The 14624-nt window shown below is 38.3% G+C and overlaps 1 protein-coding gene across 1 annotated transcript in view; it reads right to left on the bottom strand.

Annotated features, from left to right (window-relative positions):
* The window catches only part of LOC145455610 (fibrocystin-L-like), a 62721-nt gene that overhangs the window by 6977 nt on the left and 41120 nt on the right, over positions 1-14624 (bottom strand). The window contains exons 52-82 of the mRNA XM_080333590.1: positions 14008-14234; positions 13599-13828; positions 12839-12990; positions 12287-12409; positions 11678-11813; positions 11408-11609; positions 10833-10969; positions 10653-10776; positions 9441-9570; positions 9100-9268; positions 8913-9037; positions 8524-8707; positions 8339-8466; positions 8109-8238; positions 7251-7376; positions 6920-7039; positions 6531-6699; positions 6367-6467; positions 5569-5731; positions 5408-5501; positions 4986-5074; positions 4833-4927; positions 4323-4467; positions 3660-3739; positions 3395-3598; positions 3168-3333; positions 2979-3093; positions 1568-1698; positions 1333-1502; positions 1173-1277; positions 404-547 (exon numbers count right to left, since the gene is read on the bottom strand). Of these exons, the coding sequence (XP_080189716.1) occupies positions 404-547; positions 1173-1277; positions 1333-1502; positions 1568-1698; positions 2979-3093; positions 3168-3333; positions 3395-3598; positions 3660-3739; positions 4323-4467; positions 4833-4927; positions 4986-5074; positions 5408-5501; positions 5569-5731; positions 6367-6467; positions 6531-6699; positions 6920-7039; positions 7251-7376; positions 8109-8238; positions 8339-8466; positions 8524-8707; positions 8913-9037; positions 9100-9268; positions 9441-9570; positions 10653-10776; positions 10833-10969; positions 11408-11609; positions 11678-11813; positions 12287-12409; positions 12839-12990; positions 13599-13828; positions 14008-14234 (4414 nt within the window). The remainder of the gene's footprint in view (positions 1-403; positions 548-1172; positions 1278-1332; positions 1503-1567; positions 1699-2978; positions 3094-3167; positions 3334-3394; positions 3599-3659; positions 3740-4322; positions 4468-4832; positions 4928-4985; positions 5075-5407; positions 5502-5568; positions 5732-6366; positions 6468-6530; positions 6700-6919; positions 7040-7250; positions 7377-8108; positions 8239-8338; positions 8467-8523; positions 8708-8912; positions 9038-9099; positions 9269-9440; positions 9571-10652; positions 10777-10832; positions 10970-11407; positions 11610-11677; positions 11814-12286; positions 12410-12838; positions 12991-13598; positions 13829-14007; positions 14235-14624) is intronic.

Here is a 14624-nt window from a genome sequence, read left to right as displayed (position 1 = left end):
GAGAACAGAGGATGAGCTTAATATTAGCAATATTCTTATAAACACCAATTATACCATCAATAACTGGATATTTTCCTGGCTGTCTTGAAGTTAAAACAAACTATTGTAGAAAGCTTTTTGATTGCATTAAAGTATATTACGTAAGTAGGCCCACAGTGATTCCAAGATGTTTATTAAATAAAAAGTATTTGGCATGCTTCAACTTTCAGGAATGAAAAAGGAGATGAAACCAAAAAATATTTTACATATTTAAAGGACAATCATAACTGTTGCCTATCGCCAACCAAGATAGCTGCATATACATCTGTGATGTTCATTATTCGAAATTAAGATTATTTGTCCCAGATAAGCATGTCACTCAACAGAAATAATTTTTGAATGTACAATGACCACATGACCATACCATCTTCATAATTCAATGCTGGCGTATAAGTATCCTCTGTGAAAACGTCAAGTCGTTGTGGTCGCTTGATAAACAACTTGAGGACCATTTTCGTAGAGGGATCTTCATTCGGAATTCGGAGCCGTATCTTTTCTGGACTTGTACCTGAATGAGAAAACATATGAGATATGTATGATATAGCTTCATTTCAGACATCTGTGATGTAAAATACCACAAGGAGTATGAGCGATTAGGTATCAATACAGATGCACTTCAGCACAGGTAAACTACACCATGTCATTTTGAATATACACTCTCGAAACTGGCATCATGCATTTTGCCAGATACAATCAAAAATCCGATTCATTTATTCAAAGACATAATTCAACACTGTCGGTGTTGGTCAAGCACTAGTAATCCCAGCAGGCAAGGAAAGGTTGGGTTTAGATTGACAGACGGTACCGCAATTGGTCTTTTCTACATCCTTCTATATGTTCATTACATTACAATACGTTCTGCCTTGTGAATCGCATTATACATCCAGTGTCTTGAGCGGATAAAAGTGATAAAACCGCTAATTGTATTGTATAGAGGAGTGTTAACTTTACGCCGATGCCGGATTTGGCCCAAGCATTACGTACTATTTGAATTAGGTTTGGAAATTCCGAATTCATGTCATGCAATCAATTCAAGATTTAATCGAACCATTCCTCAGGTCAATTTAGATTTATCCTAATAAATTAATATTCGCAAGACAATGTAGGTTTTAAAACTAACGACAATATCTCACCCGAAAAATGCAACTCGTATGTTGTAGGAAAAGCTACAATCGTCCAAAATGTTGATAGCCGTTCCTGACAAGTATACCCATTACACCAACCGTGATCTTGAGGACCTGTATTACCAAAAGTAAGTCACACTGAACCAGTGAGACCAACCAAGAATCGTACCATTATTCAGATCGATATATTCGTTTGCTAACAGAGCGACTGGGGATAATCTTCGCGTTTCCGTATCCGCATCTAAGCTTTCGATAATCAATATGCCGTGATGATAACCAGTGCATTTATGAGCTTGCCAGACATCGTATTGAATGCAGGTGGTGGTGGAGGAGTTGGCTCTGTTATACACAATCATGAGCTTGAACTCCTTTTCTACGAATACAGAATACAGAAAGCTTTCTACCGTAAAATTCCTTTATTCGGGGCAATGTCCTCTACTGGTATTCTGCTTCCGTCAAGTCTTGTTAGCAAGGTCTTTGGAATCCTGTAGTCACCTAGCCCTCTACGAGCATCGCCATCCCATTCGTATTCAGCCTGCACAAAATTAGTCAAGCGTGTGATGTTTTCACCGAGCCGTGGTCAGTAACAAAGTACTTCACTTTTCCGGAGTACTCAAGTACTTTTTCGGGACTTGACTACTTAACATGGTAACGTTCTGTCATAACTTTCACTTCTACTTACATTTTAGGAAAAACTACTTACTTTTCAGATTTTGTAGCCAGGCGAAATAGCCAATCACCCAATCTATTCTTTGAAAATAGATAGCGTAATGACTCTTGATCAGCAGGTTGTGGGCTCAATCCCCGGCCAGGTCAGACCAAAGACCTGATCGGTAACACTTGTACCCATGGTTTCCCGGCTTGGTGCTCAGCATTATTATGATAGCGTGGAGGGGTGGTGCTAGACTTAGAAAGCCTTAGTAAGGCGATTTTTTGACATGTCAAAATAAGTCACGATTTTGTCAAAATTGTTACGTTTTGTCAAAATTGTTTACAGAGTCATTTTTTTTGCAACCTGCTTTTCGTTTGAATCGTAGATGTTTTCACTGTCAGTGCTGTTGAATGTTTTTTCTCCATTCGTAACAAGTTACTCAGTAAGGACAGACGCTTTCTACCCGAGAATGTAGGAAAGTATCTTTCATTGTAATACAACAAATATATATTATTTCTACCATAATGAGTGATGTAACTACTGGAATTCTTCATAGGTCCAGATTTCGTTAAAATGAAGTTTTTTCACGTAAGAATTTGTCAGTTTTTAAGTCAAAAAGTTTTTTCAGGCAAAGCTACTTCGTAAGGACAGTCAGTTCTAACCAGAAATGAAGATAAGTGGGGCAATTCTAACATTATGTGCGAAAACACATAATCTGCATACATGAGGTCAAAATTTTGTCAAAATGAAGTTTTTAAGGTAAAAAAATGTCAGAATTTTAACTTTTTACGTCAAAATCTTCCGTTTTTTAGGTAAACAAAAATCGCTCCAATTATAAGGTTATATCTGCACCTTCCTTTTCCAGCAGCATATGCACATCATGCAGTCGCGGTATGCATATGCACAGATCGTGTGTATGTATCTCATGAGTTGGTGTATATGCCGCAAAAAACATCCAGGGCAAAAATATACAATGTCCTAGACTTATTCCTACTTAAGTGAGTACTTCACAGATCTTTATTTCCTATTTCCACTTGAAGTAGTGTTGACATGTCTTGGAAAATTGCTACTTCTAATGGAGTACCAACAAGGCATTAACAAGCATACATAATTGGAAAACTCATCCATATTTCCTTAGGTAGATATATCATATATATCCTAACCTGAGGAATAACTGATCCGCCAGTTCCACCCACAAGGGTTCCATCCCGATCCACAATCAACGCTTTTTTCATTCCGTCACATTCCATATCGACACAATCAGACGGATTGATAGCACTGAGGTTCAAGTCAACGGAATTAGTCAATTCATGAATAGAAAGCCATTTGCAGCTAGGCAAGAACCAACGCACCCAATAGACGGCCTGTGCAAGTACAGCGAAGTATCCTCAGGCGAATTGACGAATTCGAGGCCGCTAGTGAACATCGGGTGAAGAAAGTCCTCAACTTTGAGATTAGTCATGATCGCGGTATTCAGTGACGAGCATGATGTGTCGCCAAAATTGACGAATGAAACACCTATTTCCAGAAAATATTGTAGCTATCCACTGAGAAGTAAAGCTGCAATGTTAACAACTACCATTTATTTCAGATCTTCCTCCAATAGCAGGATAGGACATGGAGCCGACAAAAGGTTTGCTAGGAGCTGCATTTTGATTGGATAGAAACACCGGCCACAATATTCCTGTTCTGGCTAACGCGGTCGCTCCATCTCTCGGTAAAGGCCTGGCTAGCCCTGCGTTTTCCAGGAAGTCAGTTTCCGAGGCAATAACGGGACAGTAATCTATTGCAATAGTATTATGATGAGAAATAGACTACCGCACGAGTTACAGATTTTTACCAACCTGGTTTGCTTACAGCTACAATTGTGGAGTCTCGGATTGTTACAGTCTTGTCCATGAAGGCATGCGATAATCCCGATGGGCTGAAAGGGAAAGCATAAATCACGATGTATAAACATTTCTTACCGATCGGAACTGTGTTAGTGCCTTGTGAAAAAGTGGTGTCAGGGATAATGTGATAATCACTAAATTGCAGTTCCAAATTAATTTATTTTATTTCATGCAAAGTATTGACATGACGGGACAGGCTCCATACCATCGAAACGGCTGATACTGGCCATGGTCTCAAAACTTGAAACTGTCCGTCACCTATTTTCAAGCATCTACGATATATAACATTTCAATTAGTAAAGTGATGCATTAGCTTATACTACCCAACATACCACGCTGTAAAATAATCATGAAACATACAGATAACTGGACCTTGATCCTACAACATAATATCAGTACTTGTGGCAAGTTCGATAATATCCTTGCAGGCTGTTGTATTGTGTTCCGAATCTAATATAAATTCGAAACCGACATGCTGCCCAAATATTTAAGATCTAGTAGCGACGAGGGAATGAGAATGATCAAAGATAATCCAGATCATGTACTTCACAATGTATACAAACTCTACACTATAGTTATGGTATTCACTACCACAGAATTGAATTTTGTCCGTACCTGTAGACGATCGGTGTGATCGCAAATCTACTGTCAGTAACCAAGACATCCGAGATAATAGCACTCGACATGCTCTGGTAATAAATACCGCCATAATGTGCACTGTGGATCCTGAACTTGCTGACGTGAGAACAGAGAGGGAATCCTGTGAAGTATAGTTTGTGAACATGACAGAAACCGTTCTGGACAGAATTCTCTTCTCTGATGATTACAGAATGTATATTGGATAGGACTGTATCCGGGGTATATAGAACTGACTGACTATACATATTCATCTCTCAAATACAAATCATAATTGCCTATTCAAAATGGGATTGCCAGACTCGATTACATGAATTTTTAATACGGTCACCTTTGCCATTGAATTGATGACTGACGAAAGTACTTTTGTTAAAAAAATGGGATAGCTTTAGCTTTTGAGGTCATTGTTTAAAATAATTTCAATTACATGACCGATTTACATTTCAATCAATACTGTGAATTCTCAGCCTAACTCAACCAGTGTCATACCATCTTTATTCATCCAGACTCCATGTAAGACAGCTCTTGCCGTGTTCCATCCCCATTCTACATTATCACTTTCCTCATCATTTTCATCAGTTGGGCTGAGAAAATGACTTGTTCGAATATAGTCTTCAAGACAGCTATCACGGTATGGCTTACCCGCAATTATGGCCCTTGATACGGTATCCAGCACGCTCAGAGCCCACAACAACGTTGCCTTGCAATACAGGACGTGTAGCCAAATTGACCTAAAAACATATAAAGGTGTATATGCAGCTTGCCAATTCACAAATTCTTCTTCAAAAACTGTCAGGTTGTGGGCCATTGTAACATTTTCAATCCAGCTTTTTCCAATCCTACTAGATTAATAATCCAAATTTCATAAAAGAATATTTCAATCACATCTCCTCGAAAGGATTATGAGCTCATTCTACTCTTTTCATCCGCTCAAGACACAATGAAATGAATAGATAGGAGGAGGGTAAAATGACCAAGTGTGATCTATCAATTCAAAGTGGTAGTCAACTACCACCTAGTGGTAAGTTCTATGTTCATTGACAGGGATATCTGTTGATACAAACCTCGATTGCAGCCTTCCAGAGCAACAGGTCATTTTCCGTCCTGTCAAGGTAGACAGATCGAGTACGGACGAGCATTGCCAGGTTATCCTCGACACTGTATACCAAATGTAGCCAGTAATGTAAGTTGGAGATGAATTGAAGAGCGCAAAATTCGTAAATACCGTATATCCGTTCCTTCGATTCGAATCGCCGGGCCGACGGTATGATGGATGACATTACCACTAACGGAGAAACCACTCGCACCAAAAACACCGATGGCGGTGTTGAACCCGTTGTGAAAAGTATTTTCTCTTACATTCGACGGTTTGATGATATCAGATGTCCCTATACACAATGGACAAAAGTATTCTACATGAATATCAGGAAACTCAAATAATAGCTAGAAAATCGCATATTATAAATATTTGTGTAAAATTACAACAAAATACTTTGCATTGATGATATTTAACGCAACAAGCTAAATAGAGGCCTGTTAATGGGTAATGAGTATGCAAAATAGTGTAATGGTAGAGCGTCCGGCTTCTTAGTCGGTAGGTCGTGGGCTCAATCCCCAGCCAGGTCAGACTCAGACCTGATTAGTAAAACTGGTATCCATGGCTCCCCCGCTTAGCGGTCATCGTTTAAAGAATGGCATGGAGGGGTGGTTCAAGGCTTTCCAAGTCTATTTCTGCACCTTTCTTGTCCAGAGGCATATGCACAAATCGTGTATATGTATATCATGAGCAGTGTATATGCCACAAAAACATCAAGGACAAAATATACTTCATCCCATTCTTATAAGTGTACTAATAATTTACTTCTTATTGAAACTTAGCATAAAATTTGAATGTCATAAAAAGTTTAGTGCAATGATTTCTAAAAATTAGCAAATAAGCCATAACGTTAAGTTATTTCCTCTGCCACAGCAGAAAATTTTAGCGGCTTAGCATGGTATGAATTTGACCGATGGAGGCACGAACCTGAGTTGAGAAACGCAAGCGAATATCTCGGGTCATAATTATCGATCCATCCTTCTTGACCGGTGTGGAAAAATTCAACATTCGAAATTCGGGCATAACCTCTGCAAGGGGAAATAATGGTATTGGTTTACTATCTTATGTCACTGGATATAGTAGTATCAAACCTTGCATCTCCAACGCCAGCCACGAGTACGCGGGCACCAAACGATTCCGATATTAGATCTTCATATTCTTCGCCGATTATCTTGACATTTCTAGTTAGGATGCTAACCTCGGCACGGATATCATAAGAACTCGGCCCTGAACCCGCGACATTGTGGGAGAAACTTTCAGCTGCAGAAATCAAAATTTGCATCCAAAATAATGATTGAATAAATGTGATAATACAAAGAGAATATTGTCATTACCATGAAGAATTAGCATCATTCAGGAACAAAAAATAAGCTATATCGTAAATTGGAAAGGTTCAAGGTAAGGGTTTGAACCATTACTTTCCTATGAAGATTTGACGTCATAACAGGCTAAAACTAACGTCAGTTGACGACTGATTTACCTATATGGTCAAATCTCGCTGAATCGTTCAATGTCACAACATTTCCGACGATAGACGAAACTTTAAATGTTTCCGTCTCCCATGGATCAGCGCCAGTGCCAGCAATCACAATTTCGTCACCTGCAATGTACGTAGAATATATGTTATGCAACATGACACGGTCAAGTAAGATGCCAAAAGCAATTTTGAATGGTACTTTTGAACATTTCCGGGAAATGTGGCATCACTTTTCATGATATCACTATCAGGTCTCCAACTTTAATTCATTAAAGAAGATTACTGCACATTCTGGCCACATTTATGCATACATCAGTAGAGAACATTCAATTACCCTCTTCCCAGTCGAACGGAGTATCTTCCAGGGTAATTGTGCTTTGTCCAGCAGTTAACTGACTTGCGAGATGAGTTGTCAGGGGACTCCTCTTCTTTCCGTGTAAGTCGAGACCACCAATCACACCTGGCAAATATATAGTTGAACACATGGTTCTAAGAGAGAGAGAAAAGAGAGAAGATCTTTATTCGTCCACATTACAAACCAACTGCACACAAAAAAGATACAACACAGTGAAATTAGAGAGAGATAGAGAGAGTCTTTATATTTTCATCCAACCATGCAAGGTAGACGGGAGGCTTGATGTGACAAAGTCTTCACAGCCAAGCCACCCAGGACAGAAGCAATTATCACAGTTAATAACTAATAAAAATATATAAAAAATAAAAAGTTTGTAACCAAAAGAACATCAACACACAGCATCATGAAACAATTAGAAATTCAGTGCAAATACAATTTAGCAGTAGTTAGAGATCAGAAAACAAAAAAAAACAAACAGGAGTCTAAATTACACATCTCCATATTATAGTTTCGTAATATCTAACTACAACCAATGTCTGTGTATCAAATTCAAAAGTATTCACACATACAGGTTACATGGTTGAAAGCCGCAGGTCTCTTTAGACACTAGGTTTGGAAACAATCCTCAAGCTTCACATGGCAAACCTATCCTTCAACTTCTAAATCACATCTCTCTTAACCAGTGAAGTTTGACATGAAAAACTTGGTATCTGATTCAAGTAATAATAATTGGTATCATTTTAAATATAATTCAAGTAGAAATCACACTCATAGTTATCTGGTAATCTCAATGCAGCAAAGTTACAGTGATTAAAACAGTCATAAAAAGAGTCTCACCTATTGCCTTCGAACCGAGCACAACTCCGCCATTAAGAACAACATCCTGAGTATTGTGATTTCCTCGGAGGACAATATTTGCTAGCCCCCGGAATGCAGAATCTTCCCATCCGACAATCAAACGACCACCCTACGATTGAATATATTAATGATACGAACAACATGAATCAAGTTAAGTGCTGTCATTCAGCTAAGAAAAACACTTGTCATAGGTTTAACCATTATCATACCATTATCATGATATGAGTAGCACTCAAAGCCACAGTAAGAGAAGGGTCATTCCATTCAATTTCCAATACACCTTCAATCCACAATTTATTCATTTTCGGTAGACTTTGCTTCACAACCATCCATGTACCTGCATGGAAAACGATGAATGATGTCCATGTTTGCAAAAATTCATATCTTAAAATACCCTGTTCTATTCTGATATCTTTATTATCAGGAGGAATTGTTATGATTCCATCGTCTGCAGCAGATGCGGCATATTCATCATTTTCGTTAATTTTCCAGTGAGACGCCGTGTGCCACAACTGAAACGTGTCGGGCCGAACGCGGGCCGGGGGTTGAGAGTTGGGGTCTGGTGGCGGAATGCAGTCCTGTTGGCAAATGTATCTTATTATCATGTTTGGTATGTAGAGTTTACATGCAAGTTTGACACCATAAAATGTGTATATTTGGTGCTTTTTAAGGTTTTATATATTATCATAAGTACAAATCAAAATACCCTTCTAAACACTGTAGTGTTTGATATAGAAAATTCAGCTTATCCTGACCCAAAATCAACAATGAAATGATATTCACCAGATAAAAGCATCTGTAAACCCTAAAGTTCACAGGTCTATTCTTAGCTCCGGGAGTTGCAGCGTTAGGATGGATCGCGCGTTTCTTGCGCGAAGATTGTTCAAATACTCGATCTCTACCAGATACTGGAAATACACAATACACATGAAATACGAAATTCAATATGACACAAAGCTTTATGACATACCGACATAATACAGATTGAAAGTGCCAGTATCAAAGTAATAATCGCCATGATAGTTATTTTCACACGTAACCATGTTAGATTGAGCATAATCATCATTGGTGTCACCGGCTATGACAAACTTGTCAGGCTTCTGTGTCAAATTATGGGACACAATCACGCAATCGTCCTCCTGCAAAAACAAATTAGCAGCTCTAAATCTGATTTTAACCTGAAATAACAGACCAAAAGATGTCAAAGTGGTGATCATTGGTACAATAGTAGAAGTAGATGGAATATAATAATGGGCAAAACTCTGCATTCACGTGATAGTCTCAGTCAAAAATTTGCCAGCAAATACCAACCCCAAAGTTATAGTATCCAGCCTCGTAAGAGATGTTGGTAAGTTGGTCGGCATGCTCGAAAGTCCACTGGTACGTTTCTCCATCGGCCATGGTCGACATCCAGCCAAACGGATGTGTCAGTCTCTTCTTCCTGTTTATCAATTAGATACACTGAGATCCATCTCGCTGCTTTCGTGGTTGATTATGTTGTGGTAAACTAGGGTGGTTAGCAATGAAGTACCTCTTCTTATACAGCAGGAGCAACGAACCCGTGGCACGAGGGCCACATGTTGGCCGCAAGCAGGTTTTTAGTGGCCTGCTAGGTAATTCATTTTGCCTGAAGCATACTCCAGTATTTATGTTTTTACACTACATTCAGTATCACTTACGTTCTGGCGAAACTAAATACCACAGCATATTATCATGAATGAAATTGTCATAACTGGGCGAAATAGCCCTTGTCTCACAGTAAATGAATATATTTTCGAAAATTGCACCTGTTTGTAGTGTCATAATTGGGGCAAGTTTTTGCAACTTTTTTTTACAACTCCCAGAAGCTTCCTAAATACTCAGAAGTTATGCAGTATGGTGTTTCAAGCTGTTTGGAGTAATATTATGTTGCAACTTTTCTTCATTTTCTTCGATTTTTTATGCAACCAACTCTTTACTGGAAATATTTGGCACTATATGTCAATAGATCGCACGATTATTTCACCGTCGTTTAAACTTGAGGTTTTTTCTGATTTGACGTACATTCACGCTAATCGGCCAAAAATTATATTTCCACTGGGTCAATTTTTTCAGGCTATTGATTTTGTTGAAGTCGCCGACATTGAGTTTTGCTACAGTGTCTTTGATACGGAACGATTTGAGTATCTCATATCCTAATAATTTCAAGGAACATAAATTCAACTTTTGTGAAAATTAAATGCAACTTTTGTGAAAAATAAGTGCAACTATCCACGGATTAGACTGCAATAAAAACTTGCCCTAGTCATCAGTCAGTTCGAGTGTGTCGCAAAATGCACCCTCCAATTTTGGAAGTAACTACCTTCAATCAGATGCAACAGTGTACGGCCCTCGACTAAATAAGCAAATATCTGACATTCCGTTCCTAATTTCACTTGAAGTATTTTTAACATGTCTTGGAAGTTGTTGCTTTTGCTCATAACTGAGTTGAAATTGGTGTATACTTCGACCATCTCAGTTGATAAGACATCTGATGCCCCCTACCTGAATGGTACAGAAGACGAGCCATTTCCTATCGAAAGTAGTACGTTCTTTTCTTGAAGCGAAGTCGGTAATGGATTGTTCCACGACACGCGATGGAATTTCTTGATGTTATCACACTTCATTCCTGCAATTTAAACAGTATGAAAACGCATTCAAAACGTCCTAACACAGAAACTTCACCTCGAAATTCTCCCGAGCCAAAACCCTCTATTTCAGTACACGATGATGGCAAACTTGGATTGTACGGAGTTATTAGTGATCCAGCGGTACCAGATAGTGAGCCGTCCATATCTCTTAGGATTACTTCATGTTCCCATCTTGAAAATAAGCATCAGTTACAAGACACTTTGTCAAAATTTGAGTACCAATATTCTCTTGGTTTGACAATCATTGTGAGTCATGATATGATTGATGGGAGATAGTGATAATAAATTGCTACATATCTTATTGCATTGTATCAGAGGCATATATTTTGAAATGTGAATTGATGTGAAATTTGTCAGGTTCTTTATATTAAACACTTCAGGTCATCAGTTTGTACTGTGCGGGATGTAATTTCAGAAAGCAATACAAGATATCATACCATCACTACAATCTACAACTACAGAGCAAATTGAGGACACCTATCTGACCATAACAATTTATAGCTTGATACACTAGTAATATTATATGACGGAAATTGAATATTTGAATGCCTATATAGGATAAGATAAATCATCTATCATGTTATTATATAATAGAAGCAGAATCAGCACCTGAAAGCAGCTTTGTTTGCAGAGTTCTCAAACGTGATTCCAGAGAATTGCGCTTCCCACCCACCACAAAGAACACTGCATGTACCATCAATCGAAGTCACGCCAATCGCGGCACTTCCCTGTCTATCGAAGTTAACAAACTCCGTGTCTATGACTTCATATCCTTCAGTGAATGGCAATATCATCCCTTGTCTTGTGAAATCTGTTTTGTACAGGACAAGTTAGGATTTGCGAATTCCAAACTGTGTCTATAAGCATCGGAACACTTACCTTCATTTAGCCCAGCAGTGTAAGCTATGATAGTGGAGTTGTAGGTACCGGCTTGACCGAATTTCACCTCTTTGTCGTCGATAAGTTTGGTTTCTATGCCAGCTTTTTCGTTGTGATACATTACAAAATTCCAAAACTGAAATTAAGAGAGATTAAAAAGAGTGTACAACTGTACCCCAACACTGTATTATTATGATTTAAAACTGGCCCAAATCCACATACCCCGAATAGTTTTTTGTACATAATATTCTTGCACATGCCCTCAACGAACACAGAATAAAATAGTATTCACATTTTGAATGTTCAGCATAAAAGAGACACAAATCCTTTGATTTTCAAACACAAGAAATTACTGTAACAAACGACATTATATAGTTGTAGATAAAGAATATTGATACTCCTCATACTCATGAACCATTAAACATATTGAAACAAAATATTCAAAATCAGTTTTGATAATAACAGTTTAATGAAACACAAAATATTAGCCGTGCTCGGAGCACAAGTCAGTAGTTCAGTGAACTAGTTAATCAATTCGAATACACCAGCTGAGACACACTGCCATCATCGATAACTCGACTTCAATATTGGAATGTAAAGAAATTTCACCTGTATTGCACCAACATTCACAAGTTCTGTGCCTTTTTCGCAGTTCCACACTGACATGGAATCAAATCGCGCTATTGTTGGTGTCGTAGAACCACACGATCCATCGCCACGCGGAAAATATTTCTAGTATAACAAATATTGATTGATATTCTTTCAGTATATCAAGAACGAACCATATACATTACTTAAAATACTCAGTCTTCAAGTGATATTAGTGATATTGATATTGAAATGTTACAAGTTCCTGACGGTGATTGGGAAACACAGCTTGCTGAGTGTCATGCACGTGCCAAACTACCTTTTTCAAATATTCATTTCGGATATTAAAAAATAAGAATGCAATTTAGTCGGAATTATTAGGGCAAACTTTGAAATTGCTTATATGGGGATTTACGCTTATAGCATCAATTACAATTCTGTCCAGTAACTTCGATTTCTCTTCTGGCTACTTATGCTAGTAAGTGAACTGAACACTTATTGAGAATTTTTTGACAAGTTAACAATGAAGTCTGTCAGAAATAGTACTTACAAAAAGAATACGGCCACACTTACCTGAAAAACCCAGAGGCCAAACCATCCCTGACTGTGAACAGTATTGTTAGCGAACTTCTGAAGAGGATGAAGTTGTTGACAAATATTTGGATCTGCGGACGGTCCATCAGGTGTCGCGTGGATTCGATACCAAAATCCGAAATGAGTTCCACCTATAAATTAGTATTGAGAGTCTTCTATCGACAAGTACCATATATCTCATCCATCGGTGTCAAAAATAATATTGGGAGAAGGGAAATATCAGCACACATACAAATAGTGGCTGAAAAAGAATCTAAATAAATATTTTTCCGAATTGCACAAACATTTTAAGGATAAATTAAAAATATTTTCACCTCAGATTACACAAGCGCAGTATCAGACACATCCATGCAAAAGACATATTTAAAATTTGGTGTTCATTTTGTAAAGAAGTTCACATGAGACACACGAAATAAGGACCCTAAGATAGAATAGCAAATGTGTATAACTTGTAATTAGGTTTCCAAGCAATTATGTTCAAGGACCAATATTTATCTACTGTGTCATGCAGAAATTTTGATGAATTGAGATTAATTTCATCCTCGTCTTTGTTGATTATGCACATGTTATAATATTTGTGAACAATGGAAAAAACGGGATGAACAAATCTGAGAACTCCAAAATCTCCACAAAGAAAAATAACTCGCACTACATAGAAGTAAATGCTCTGTGTGCAGAACTCGAATAATTATGTATGCTAGTTGCTACCAATATCTTGTAAAAGCTGACCAATTCATACCCGCCGCTGCGTTATGCTGCAATGTGTTGTTGGGGTTGGTGACCCAAAAGGCAGCTGGAGTAATATCGTCATTTTGTAACGATGTACTCTGCTTGCAAAACACAACGAGATTATATTCGATCTTGTTTCCGTGCTCAATGCCGTCTTCGATAAAGACCGCTCCGCCCATAATGTCGTAAACGACGTTGTGTTCAATCAGAAGATGGTGAGTGTTGTGGATGGTGATTGCTCTGCAAAGCAAAAGAACAACATTAAATGCCTTTACGCAGCAATTGTTGATTCCATAACCAACTTGTGAACATAGAGCCGATTCAGTCATCATTACACTAATCATGTATCCACATTATGTGATATATTGTGATGTTTAGTTTTAATGATAACACAGAAGAAAATAGAATAGAAATTTCACCTGTTGAAACTCTTGTGAATGGCGCATCCCCGAACGTAGTTGTTAAAGTTGACATCGCCCAAAAGATGAAAGTGGATCGGATATCTTCCAAGACGGAACGCCTGACCCATGTTCGTCAATTCCACATACTCGATTCTAGCCCTCGCAATATCAAGTCCCGGAGCTCTATGGTGGATCATGATTTGAGCTCCGAATTGATCTGATCCTTCTTCTTCGCCAAATCGTCCCTATGTTGATATGTTATGGTTTATGAGATAGCCTTTAAGGGGCACTGCACTCTAAAAATGATGTGGTCTCAAATTTAAGGGCAAAACGAAAGAAAACTTTTGGCTGCAGCCGTTTTCTTCAGAACGCCACCGTAATGGAGCTGTAATGTATTAAAATTTCCACAGATGCATCACGCTCCAGCAGTCACGCAGAGATCGAACTTAATATAGTTGTCAGCCGATGTTATGAAGGAAATATGTCGTACACACCAAGGTGGTTTAGATACGGCGTTCATCGGAAGATGTCCAGTCAGGAGATTTATGTCAAAATCGGGCTTAGTGTATACTATTTCAGTGATCTTCAACCGGCGTTGTCGTACCAGAATTTGCAAAGGGTGTATCACTCGGATG

Source organism: Botryllus schlosseri, chromosome 14 (genome assembly GCF_051294905.1).
Source record: "Botryllus schlosseri isolate E-star chromosome 14, Bs_hap1, whole genome shotgun sequence".
Lineage (NCBI taxonomy): Eukaryota > Metazoa > Chordata > Ascidiacea > Stolidobranchia > Styelidae > Botryllus > Botryllus schlosseri.
This window is presented reverse-complemented; position numbering and strand designations above follow the sequence as displayed.